The 12,203-nt window shown below is 39.0% G+C and overlaps 1 protein-coding gene across 3 annotated transcripts in view; it reads left to right on the forward strand.

The window, feature by feature from the left end:
- The first annotated feature begins 325 nt into the window (after nucleotides 1–325).
- The window catches only part of CFAP206 (cilia and flagella associated protein 206), a 71,698-nt gene continuing 59,820 nt past the window's right edge, over nucleotides 326–12,203 (forward strand). The window contains exons 1-4 of one of the 3 annotated variants that reach the window (XM_074190211.1): nucleotides 326–490; nucleotides 5,794–5,902; nucleotides 7,333–7,416; nucleotides 8,261–8,351. In XM_074190211.1, coding sequence (XP_074046312.1) covers nucleotides 5,795–5,902; nucleotides 7,333–7,416; nucleotides 8,261–8,351 — 283 coding nt within the window. In that variant the 5' untranslated portion in view covers nucleotides 326–490; nucleotide 5,794. Of the gene's footprint in view, nucleotides 491–2,969; nucleotides 3,466–5,793; nucleotides 5,903–7,332; nucleotides 7,417–8,260; nucleotides 8,352–12,203 lie in introns of those variants that run through there. The other 2 variants (XM_074190212.1, XM_074190210.1) reach the window with 2 other exon arrangements.

The following is a 12,203-nucleotide window of genomic DNA, read 5'->3' on the forward strand; positions in this document are numbered from 1 at the left end:
TAAGGATAGGATTTCTCTGTCATCACACTCAATTTGGATCAATGTATACCATGGAAACAACGTAAAGACTGGCAGATTGCCTTCTGTGGGGGGTGGGGGAGGGAAGTGAGATTAGGGGGAAAACTGTAAAACTCAAAATAAATAAAATCTTTAATTAAAAAAAAAACCCGAATTGGTTGGACTCGCTGGCCTCTTGGAGGATCTTGGATCCTTTCCTGCCTGAAATCGAAGCCCCTCTGCCCCGTCCTCCGTGACGTCCCCGAGTCAGCCCGCCCGGGGCTGGGCACCAGCGGGGCCGCGGCCGTGGGCTTCCTTCTGGTCCCGTCCGTGGGCCGTGCCCAGGCAGGTGAGGCCGGGCCAGCTCTCCGGGCCCCCGGGCCCAGGCTCCGAGGCTGCTCTGCGCCCCGCCCCCGGGGTGGGGCCGGTCTCCCAGGTAACGCGCGCAGGCCCGGGCGCGGAGGCGGCCAGGGGCCCTGGCAGGGCGCTGCAGGTAGATTGGGGCGCGGCGGCCCAGGGTGGAGGGGGTGCTGAGCGGGGCTCTGACGCACTAGGCACGGCCCGCCTGCCAGCTGCCCCCGCGGGGCCGGGGCCGGGGGCTGCGGGGGTGCAGGGGCTGCGGGGGCGCGGAGCCCGGGGCTGGGCCTCAAGAAGGGCCGGGCGAGGGTGCGCAAAGCCGGCCGGGGGGATGGCCCGAGGGTCCGGGAGCTGCCATCCCCCCGACTCCCCCCACTCCTGCCCAGGGGACCCAAGACACACCGCCTCCTCCTCTGGGGGTTCGCTTTCCTGCTTTGCCCAATGATGAGGCCGCACCAAGAAGTTCCTACATTGCCCCAATCGTACCTGGGTCACAGGGTCCTCACCTATAAAAGGAGGAGAGTAGGGCACCGGCACCGTGCTGTGCGGAGCTGACGAAATAAGATAGGCAACCTATGCAAACTGCAAAGTTCTCGGTCCTCTCCTGGCTCCTTTCTCCCCTGCTCTTCCCTTTATCTTCTCTCCCCCTTCCTCTCTGTCTCTCTGTGTCTCTGTCCCCTTTCCCTCTCTCTCTTTCCTCTCTCCCTCTTTGTCCTTTCCTCTCTCTTCTCTCTCTCTTCTCTTCCTCCTCTTCCCTTTATCTTCTCTCTGCTTCCCCTTGTCTCTGTGTCTCTATCTCTCTGTCCTCTTTCCCTCTCTCACTCTTGCTCTTCTCTCCCTCTAAATCCCTATCCCCCCCCCCCCCGCTTTTCTTTCTCCCTTCTAGAAGCTCTTCTTTCTCTCCTCTCTTCTGTCTCCCACTCTATCTGTCTCTGTCTCTATCTCTCTGTCTCTCTCCTCTCTCTCTCTCTCTTTATTTGTGTGTATGTAAAAATGTCTTAGCTAGTAGCCAAGGTCACCTGTGTGACCGACTTGGTAATGTCATTTATATTCCTTGGATCTCAACCTCTTCATCCGAGAATTGATGGGGTTTTTTGAAGCCTCTTCCAGTTTTAAATCAATGATCCTACTGATCCATTTTTAATAGAATCCCAGAAAACAGAATTTATAGCATCTGGAGTTGAAAGGCATCTCAGAGGCTATCTAGCCCAACTGCTCATTGTACAGATGAGGTTGCAGAAGAGAAGTGACTTTGCCAGTTACCCAGTTATTAAGATTCAGAATTTTCTTAGAAGAAGTGGTGGAGCAATGTTACAAAGATAGAGGGAGGGGAGGAATCCAGCCTCTAACATTCATAGATCATTATCAAGTTAGATATAAGGTGATGAAATTACCAAACAGCAACAAAAAAAGCAGGAACAACTCTTGAGAACTTTGCACTAAGATTTAGATAGGTTTTGAGCTTTATCAGTGGAGATGTTGCTAGCAGTGCTGAATCATAAATCCTTGATGTATTTACCTGATGTCATTATACCACACTATAGGTGAAGGAGGTAACTAGGTGCAGAATGAAACATTTTGTTTTGGACATGGCCAAATGTGGGAATTTATTTTGTTTGACTATATCTATTTCTTACCAAGGTTTTGTCTTTACCCCTACTCTCCCACCACTGGGGGATGGGGGGGGGGGAATGGGAGAGAGAGAGAGAAAATAAATGCTTAATTTTTTCCCCAAAGAGGTTATGAATAGTTGGCCATAGGCTATGGGTCTATGTAGCTAACTTTAAAGACTCTCATCACCAGAAGGTTGGTCATCAGGTGATGATTTGGGGCCGGGGGGGGGGGGGGCAGAAGGGAGTCAAAACAACTTATGAAAAGCAACTAAAAAAAGTTGGGATTTGTTTTGTTAGGGGAGGATGGAGTCTGCAAATGCCATTGACTACACTTCACCATTCCTTCTTAATTTGTAATGTGAACAATTATGTTCATTAGATGATGTCGATATTTTGTAAATTAAATGATACTGAAGAAAAAAGCACAGGGTCTGAAGATACAGGACCTGTTACAAATCCCATATTGGGTGTTTACTACTTGTGTGACTTTGGGCAAGTTAATCTCCCTGTGCCTCAGTTTCTTTATCTATAAAATGAAGGAAGTGGAAAAGATGGTCCCTGAAGTACCTTCCAGCTCTAAATCTGTGATCCTAAGTCCAGCTGGAGTAGGTTAAACATAAATAAAGTAATGCCATATTGATGGCAATACAGTTTTGAGAGTATTAAGGGACTTACTCTGAAGATAATGGAAAGATGAATATTAATAGCTTCCCCAGCCATGGAATTAACATAACTTGTATATGGAATATATGGAGGTTTTTTCCCCCTAAGAATAAAAATTTCCAAGGAGCAATTTGGTCTTATGCTTCACATTTTGACCAGTAGTCTAAATTCTAATTTGCATGCTGATTTTATGACTATACTGAACACGACAATTTAGAAGAATTAGAAGAATGTTGCAATTCTCAAAGCTGTCCTAAAAGTTTCATTTGTTCATTTCTACAAATTCCTTATTATAAAATGATTTAATATATGTAAATGCTTTGCAAACTTTAAAGTGCTATATAGTTGTTGTTTGTCCTCAGAGAGGCTCAAAATAACATTACTATGTAGGGGTCAAGGTACAATGTGTCTTTTTTTTAAGTTATTTGTTTTGAATTTTTACAATTTCCCCACATCTCACTTCCCTCCCCCCACCCCCCCACAGAAGGCAGTCTGTTAGTGTTAGTCTTTACATTGTTTCCATGGTATACCACAATGTGTCTATGATCAGTCCAATACAAGCACAGAAGACTCTACCACAGATCAACACAAATAATGCATATGAATATTTGGGGTGGAGATATGTCCAGATTTGTGCATCTCTCACATTTCTTTTGAGCTATTGCAATTCTGCTTTGCTCAAAAAGTCCAGCACCTTCTAAGATGAGAGCTTGCCATGCTGGATGATCATTTACCAGTGTCTCCCATGTCTCACAATTGATTCCAAAATTCTTCAGAGTCCATGAGAGTGTCCTTGTTTCGCTGCTTCTGACCTCCATATGAGCCTTTGCTTTGGGTGAGTTCTCTGTTGTGCTCTCTACAGTAGAGTTTGAATGCTTGGCAGTTTAACTCAAGGAAGAATCTCAGTATTGGGTAGTTTATTTTGCCTGTGATCCTCAGAATCTTCCTAAGACAATTCAATGGAAAATGAGTCAGTTTCCTGGCTTAGCACTAATATATTTTCTAGTTTCACAGCATACAACAATGAAGCCACCTCATTGGTTCTGTATCTTTGCTTTGGTAGGCAGCCTAATATCTCTTTTCTCCCACACTTTCCTTCAGAGTCTCTCAAACACTAGTTCTGGTAATTTGTATATCAGCTTTATCTTCTTTGTGTAAGCCCCTGAAAGTACTGCCAAGGCAAATGAACTTATCCATCATTCAGAATTTCCTTATTTGGTGTAACTACGTGAAACCATATGTAGCTATCCATATATGGATGGTATAGTGGTAACTAATCTATTGGTTTTAATTGTTACGTGAAAATTAGCACAAACAGCAGGGAACTGATCTATATTTGTTATCTCAGCTTCAGAGACTGAAAAATCATGAGTGCAAATTTGTGATAAAAGGATGGGTACCAACTCCTGCCACTTTAGTCTTGGCTTGTAGCCTTTTCAAGTTCAATAATTTGCTGTCCATGAAGTTGTCAACCTTGATGCCAATCTTTTTTAAGGGATCTGACACCATTGTGGAAATCAGCATGCTAAGAAATGTGGGAGGAAGCACCCAGCCCTGCTTCACGCCACTGGTGACTAGGGAAGTTCAGGAGCTTGATCTGTTATTCAGAACTTGTGTAAACGTGCATGCTGTCACACAGGACTGATGTGCTTCAACAGGCAATCACATTTTGCTGTGATCTTTCAAAAACCCTCATGAGTGACAGTATCAAGGGCTTGGTCAGATCAAATATTGCTTATAGATTTCTCTTCTGCTCCTGGAGTTGTTTGTCAGTAAACAATCACTCCTTGGCCCCTTCTGAAACCACACTGGCTTTTGGATAGGTGACCATAAATGATCATCTTCCAGGTGAAGGATCAGCCTATTAAGGAAGACTGGCAAGAATCTTTCTGACAGAGGCGGTGCAGTGGATAGAGTACCAGCCCTGGAGTCAGGAGGACCTGAGTTCAATTCTGGCCTCAGGCACTTAATTACCTAGCTGTGTGGCCTTGGGCAAGCCACTTAACCCCATTACCTTGCAAAAACCTTAAAAAAAAAGAATCTGACAGTGACTAAGAGAGGAGCTCCTGGAGAGCCTATTTCCATTTCTTTTATGAACAATGGAGGCATCTTTGAACTCTTGGAGGGAATGCTATCTAAATGCTATTAGTATTTTTTTAATTAAAGATTTTATTTTGAGTTTTACAATTTTCCCCCCATCTTACTTCCCTCCCCCACCCCCCACAGAAGGCAATTTGTCAATCTTTACATTGTTTCCAATGTTGTACATCCATCCAAATTGAGTGTGATGAGAGAGAAATCATATCCTTAAAGAGGAAACATAAAGTATAAGAGATAACACAATCAGACAATAAGATAAAAGTTTTTTTTTTCTTTATCTGGATACAGATGGTACTCTCCATTGCAGACAGGCCCAAATTGTCCTTGATTGTTGCACTGATCAAATAAGCATGTCCATCAAGGTTAATCATCACCCCCATGATGTTGTTAGGGTGTACAGAGTTTTTCTGGTTCTGCTCATCTTACTCAGCAGCAGTTCATGCAAATCCCTCCAGGCTTCCCTGAATTCCCATCCCTCCTGGTTTCTAATAGAACAATAGTGTTCCATGACATACATATACCACAGTTTTGCTAAGCCATTCCCCAATTGAAGGGCATTTACTTGATTTCCAATTTTTTGCCACCCCAAACAGGGCTGCTATGAATATTTTTGTACAAGTGATGTTTTTACCCTTTTTTCAACTATTAGTATTATTAAATATGATATTAGGAATTGTAGGTTTTTATTTTTCATCTTTCAAAAAGTTTCTCTGTTCTTTTTATACAAGTTACTTTGATTTCATAGCAATTCCTCCATAGATCCTATGCTTTTATATCAATTATGTGTATTTATTATTGTATAAAAATAGAGTAATATGGCTCAAAAGAATTTTGGGATAATGACCTCTCATTTAAGCAACAGGAAGAAATGGTTTTTTTTTTTACTTTTTGGTCCAAATTTCTATAAATTTTTTTTTTCATCAATAGAACTATTTATTAAAAGTTGGTAAGGATAACAAGTATTTAATTGATGTTCTTTGAAAATATTATAGTGGAGAGGAAACTAAAGATGAAGAAATTTTTAAATATAAATTTTAAAACTGAAATTATTTTCTTTTATCAGGATGGCTCACAGTCAAGCTGAATGTGTTATAAAAAATATTATTCGAGAAATAGGACAAGAATGTGCACATTATGGAGAGACTGTTTCTGAAACCCTTGTGGCTTTTATGGTAGGATTAAAATTAGCATTTTTAGTATTAATGTTATATTCTGTTTTAATAATTGTATTCAATTATCCTTTTTTAACTGTGTTCTATATTTCTAGATCTTTCTCATTTTAAAATACATTAAGCAGTGAGGGTATGGAGGGAGGATATGAAGAGAAGTATATCAATTCTGTATTCTTGAAAAGTGGTATTTTAAAAAGAGTTATGGTTTTGGATTGCTATCACATTATTGCAGGGACCACTTTTGTCTCTATTTTCCCAGAGCTTAGAATAGTGCCTGATACATAATAAGTGCTGAATAAATGATTATTGATTGACTAGGTTTTGATCTTTTACAAGAAAAATTAATTTTTTAAAATGTCATTGACTCAGCATTCATGTTTCAATTATAAAAGCATGAATAAATGAAATATACAAATGACCCTCAGTCCTAATTTTAGACATGAATTTCACCCTCTTTGCACACTCAACTTTCCTGAGATAGTACTAATTTAAAGGTTAAATTATCAGATATTATTTTTATCCCTTTTTCTTTCTACCTTATATTAGTAGAAATACAGGTAGCAAAAGCTATAGCTCTGAATCATATACTTACTGAATAATTAGCCTCTATTTATAAAGAGTCAAGAACAAGAATAAAAACCAAAAAATAAAAACCAAATTCATACCATGGTATTCAAGGTACTTCACAATTTAGCCCCAATCCTATTTTTTCAGCCTTCTTTCACATTACTCTCATATATATATATATATATATATATATATATATATATATATATGCTCTGTGCTCCAAAACTGGATTAATAGATTACTCCTTCTTGTTCCCTGAGTATATTTGATAAGCATTTGTTAAGTAATAAGCACTTATTAAGCCCTTACTATGTAACAAGCATTATGCTAAACACTAGTGATAAAATATTGCCAAAAAGACATTCCTGGCTGTTAAGGAGCTCACATTCAAGGGAGCTGAAAGTCAGGGGAAAGTTAGAAGGGAACTCATCAATGGGAATAGGACGCTGTAGGAACAGAGGGAGAAAGGCAAATTAGGCATGGTGGCAAAGTCCTCAGAGTGACTTTATTTTTGATGTTTCCTACTGTGTAATGCTTGTCATAATTCGGGTCTTACTCAAATGCCACCATGCTGTTATCCCTGCTTTTCCCTGTTAGAAATTATTTCACCTGATTGTCCCTTATGTCCCCCTTATATACTTCTTATATCCTTACTTGTATTATATTTATATTTGTACAGGTCTTAGCAATATCAATTAAATTTTATATTCTTTAAGAGCAGGATCTATGTCTTATCTGTGTATCTGCCCCTCAACCTTCTGTGCATTGCATGTAATAGGACTTTAATAGGACAAAACCCCACAAAATAAACAATTTCATCATGATCATACCATTTAGTAGAGGGTTTTTTTGCTATTCTATAGGTTAAAGCTGTTGTACTGGATCCAAGCAATGGCTTCAACGTGGATCGAAACCTCACAAGATCTGATGTTCAAAAACTTGTTAAGGTGATTGTGACTTAAGTCCTCAAATCTAATCTTATAGATATATTTTACTATTACTTTTAATATCAACTTAATAGCATGGGATACCTTTTGACATTCATTTCATAATTAATATATTAAAGAATTGACAAACTAAATTACATTATGATCTGCTACTATTCTGATCAAGGACATTTCATAATTCAAGTTACTACCTTTTTTTCTGAGAAAGCTGAAATCAAAATCATCAAAATTTATAAATGAAGTAGATATGTCTGTAAAACCATCTTTGGAAACTGAAGAAATCAAGAATTCAGATATCTTTGATTTCTTTCATGTTAACTCTTAATTATTTTGTAAAAATAGATCAGGTATCTCATCTATGTTTCTAAAAATCTGAGTCGGACCTTCATTGGCTGTGTGAGAATCAGGCAGTCATAAACCTATGGAGAAAAGTTGTCTAAATTTTTCACTGATGGAAAGATTTTAGTCTAATGTAAAAAAAAATAGACATTAAAAACTAAGGAAATATTTCATTGGTTCACCAATAATAATGTCATTTCTTATTTTCCTTTGTGTTAGCATACAACCTAATTTTTTTTTTTATTTAAGGCAATTGGGATTAATGATTTGCCCAAGGTCACATAGCTAGGTAATTATTAAGTGTCTAAGGCCACATTTGAACTCAGGTCCTCCTGACTTCAGGGCTGGTGCTCTGTCTACTGCATCACCTCCTACCCCCTTAGCATACAATTTAATTTAGAAAAACAGGATCTGAAGTTGTGAGCCTTACTATTTAGAGAAGAATCAAATATATTTCAGAAATTGCAGTTCAAATATACTCACTCATGCAATTTTCCTTCTCTAGATATGTATTAATAGGTTACTGGACAAGAAAAATCCTTCTCTGGACACAATTAAGATGCAAGTTTACTTTGATATGAATTACACAAACCGAGGTAAGTGTATCTGATACCTGCCCTTTAATAATGTTTTGTTAAATTATATATTATATCATAGAATTACAGATTCTAAGATTTGGAAGGTATTTCAAGAGTCATGATTCTTGTGTCTGATCAAATGTGCTTTCTACACAGGATTTTTCCAAAAGTAGTTGTCCAGATTTTACTAAAAGACTTCTAATAAAGGTGAACCGTGTATCTACCTTCTTGCATCAGTCCTTTCTAGTTTTGCGAGGAAGCTTTTCCTTATATCTATCTTAGATATGCTTCTATGCACCTTCCACCAGAAGCTCTTAATCCTTCCCTCTGGAATCAATCTGAGCAATAATGCTCCCCCCTCTCCAATTCTTCTGCAAGCTAAACATCCCCAATTCTTTTAACTCATCCTCCTATGGGATGATCTCTAGTCCCCTCACCACCTGGTTCACCCTCTTCTGAATGAACTCTAGGTCAGAAATGAAGACAAGTATGACGTGAGCATTTCAGAGGATAGCAGGACAATCACCTCCATTGTTCTTCACATTATTCCTCCCTTCATGATGAAGACTAAAATAATATTAGCTTGTTTGCTATCATGTCACTGTTAACTCATATTAAGCTTGCACTAAAAACCTCTAGATCTTTTTCCAAGGAAAGAAGGGAGGGAAGAAGGGAGAAAAAAGGAAGGAAAGAAGGAAGGAAGAGAGGAAGGGAGGAAGGGAGGGAAGAAGGAAGGAAGGGAGGGAAGAAGGGAGGAAGGGAGGGAAGAAGGGAGGGAGGGAGGGAGGGAAGAGAGGAAGGGAGGAAAGGAAGGAAGGAAAGGAGGAAGGGAGAGAAGAAAGGAAGAAGGAGGTAGGGAGGGAGAAGGGAGAGAGGAAAGGAGAAAGGGAGGGAGGGAGGGAGAGAGAAAGGGACTTAATTTAATTTCAAAATAAGGAATGTGAGTTGCAAACCTGGGTTTCTCCTGAGAACAATTCCTCTGCAGTAAAGACAGAGATTAAATACATAAATCGCAAGTGGGAAAGGAGGGGAAATGTGGATTACAAAACAATCATTCCCAGGGCTGGAGCAGTTCTCTGGACAAGCCCAGGAGTATAGGACAATCAAGGTGTTTTTGAGTTCTGGGGGAACAGTTTTTAAGTGATTCAAGTCTTGGGATTGTGATTAGGTACAGGATCAAAGTTCTGTGATGGGAACAGATTCTGTAGTTTTTGATTTGCTTCAGAACACAGGCATAGGAATATAGTGATTGTGAGAAAATTATCAATAATTGTTGGATCACTTTAACATGCATTGTGGGTCTTTGACTCCCAAGTCAAGAGTCTATTGGGGAAAAGTGCCTCTGAGCAACCTGAGTTATTAGTATATTCATTACATATATCATATTGATTAATGTGAAAATTGCACAGTTCCTTCACATTCCCTCCTTCTGATCAAAGATCAGGAAGATTGTGAAGATTGATGAGGAACATCTGAAGCATAATTTTGGATTTTATTCTAGTTTAGGTTTAATGTTGTATTTATAAAACTTCTTGATTATGTAAATTTGCTATAAAAGTAAAAGACATAGTTATCCTATAATGGGGGGAAACTCGTCTTAACTCTCTTTGATTCCAGGCACAAGTCATATCTGATAGCCAATTATGTAGTTTCAGAGTGTTAAAGGCAAGGCTCAGGATTAACCAAGTGGGAAATTATACTTTTGAATCGAATCAGTTGATCAGAAGAGCATTTTGAAGAATGAAATTGTCATTAAGACAAGTCAAGAATTTGTCAGCTGCTATTTTTTTTTTTTTTGCAAAGAAAATAAACCAAAGAATATCTGGATATAATTCCTTACCTCTACAATAACATGTTTCTGGTCTAGGATTATGATCCTCTTCCAAAATCTTCAACTAATTCCTCCTTTCATCCAAGTTTTCTTTAATACACATCCATAGTAATATATTCTTCTGTTTTCTCTCTACACTTTCTCCCCCTGGTGATTCTAGCTCCCATGAGCTTTAATAATCCTTTCAATAGAGAGGATTCCTAAGTCTATAAATTCAACTGTAAACTCTGTCCAGAAGTCCAGTCCTACTTTATATGCTACTTGTTGGACATCTCTACCTGGATACCCTGTAAGCATTTCAAACTCAGAAAGTCCAAAATGGAACTCATATATCCTCTTAATTCTGTCCGTCTTCAACTTTCCTATTTCTTTTGAGGGCACCACTAACTCTTTCGTGCCCCACATTTTCTTTTTTTTTTTAATATTTATTTTTGAATTTTACTAATTTTCCCCTAATCTCGCTTCCCTCCCCCTCACCCCCCACAGGGGGGTGTCTGTTGGTTTTTACATTGTTTCCATCCTATCTATACATTGATCTAAGTTGATTGTGTTGAGAGAGAGATATTCTTAAGGGGAAAAAATATAGGAGATAGCAAAATTACATAAGATAATTTTTTTTTAAATTAAAGGCGATAGTCTTTGGTCTTTGTTCAAACTCCACAATTCTTTCTCTGGACACAGATGGTATTCTCCATTGCAGATGCCCCAAAATTGTCCCTGATTGTTGCACTGATGGAATGAGAAAGTCCATTAAGATTGATCACCAATCCCATGTTGCTGTTAGAGTGTACAGTGTTCTTCTGGTTCTGCCCAACTTGCTCAGCATCAGTTCCTGCAGATACTTCCAGGCTTCTCTGAATTCCCATCCCTTGGTGGTTTCTAATAGAACAATAGTGTTTCATAATGTACATATACCACAATTTATTCAGCCATTCCCCAATCAATGGACATTCACTCAATTTTCAATTCTTTGACACCACAAATAGAGCTGCTATGAATATTTTTGTGCAAGTCATGTTTTTATCATTTTTCATGATCTCTTTAGGGTACAGACCCAGTAGTAGTATTGCTGGATCAATGGGTATGCACATTTTTATTGCCCTTTGTGTGTAATTCCAAATTGCGCTCCAGAAAGGTTGGATGAGTTCACAACTCCACTAACAATGCATTAGTGTCCCAGATTTCCTACAACCCTTCCAACATTGATCATTGTCTTTTCTGATCATATTGAGTGCCCCACATTTTCAACCTTGCAACTAATCTTGACTCTTTCCTCCTGCTCCTTGATTAAACCAGGTGCCAGTTATTATTGATTCTAGCTCCACAAGTCTGTTGTATTTGTCTCTAACTGATCACACAATCTTTTGGACCTTCGTCATTTCTCTTCTGTTGCGATATTAAAATAAAAGGTTTAAATAAAGTGACAGAAAATATAGATTAGACATTTTTAAAGTTTTATTCTCTAAGATCTTAATTCTAACCTATAGGTGGTGACCATTAAGGGTAATGACCACCCTTGAACTGGGAAAGATAACTTTTATGTAAAAACAGAGAAAAGGGAAAATTTTTAACCTCCTCTGTGGCTTGACAATGAAGGTTGCATGATATCTCTGCCCAAACTGCTCCTCAAAGACATCATCCTTGTATAATACTATCTGATCTCTTGTTGTCTCTTCCTGGAAGGACAGTCTCCCAGCATCCTGGTCACTGTCCTCTTGAGTTTGTAATTTACCTAGGGGGAAGACATGCAGGAGTCTTAATTTCTAAGTTTTTTTAAGGTTTTTTTTTTTTTTGCAAGGCAATGGGGTTAAGTGGCTTGCCCAAGGCCACACAGCTAGGTAATTATTAAATGTCTGAGGCTGAATTTGAACTCAGGTATTCCTGACTCCAGGGCTGGTGCTCTATCCACTGCACCACCTAGCTGCCCCGAGTCTTAATTTCTTACCAAATTGGCAAGGTGACCAATATGAAGACTGAGTCCTCTCTAAGGGAATCACTCTATTTTTTTTACTAGGATTTTACTTTGAACAGTATCTTTT

The sequence above is a fragment of the Macrotis lagotis genome, chromosome 5 (assembly GCF_037893015.1).
Source record: "Macrotis lagotis isolate mMagLag1 chromosome 5, bilby.v1.9.chrom.fasta, whole genome shotgun sequence".
NCBI classification, from domain to species: Eukaryota; Metazoa; Chordata; class Mammalia; order Peramelemorphia; family Peramelidae; genus Macrotis; species Macrotis lagotis.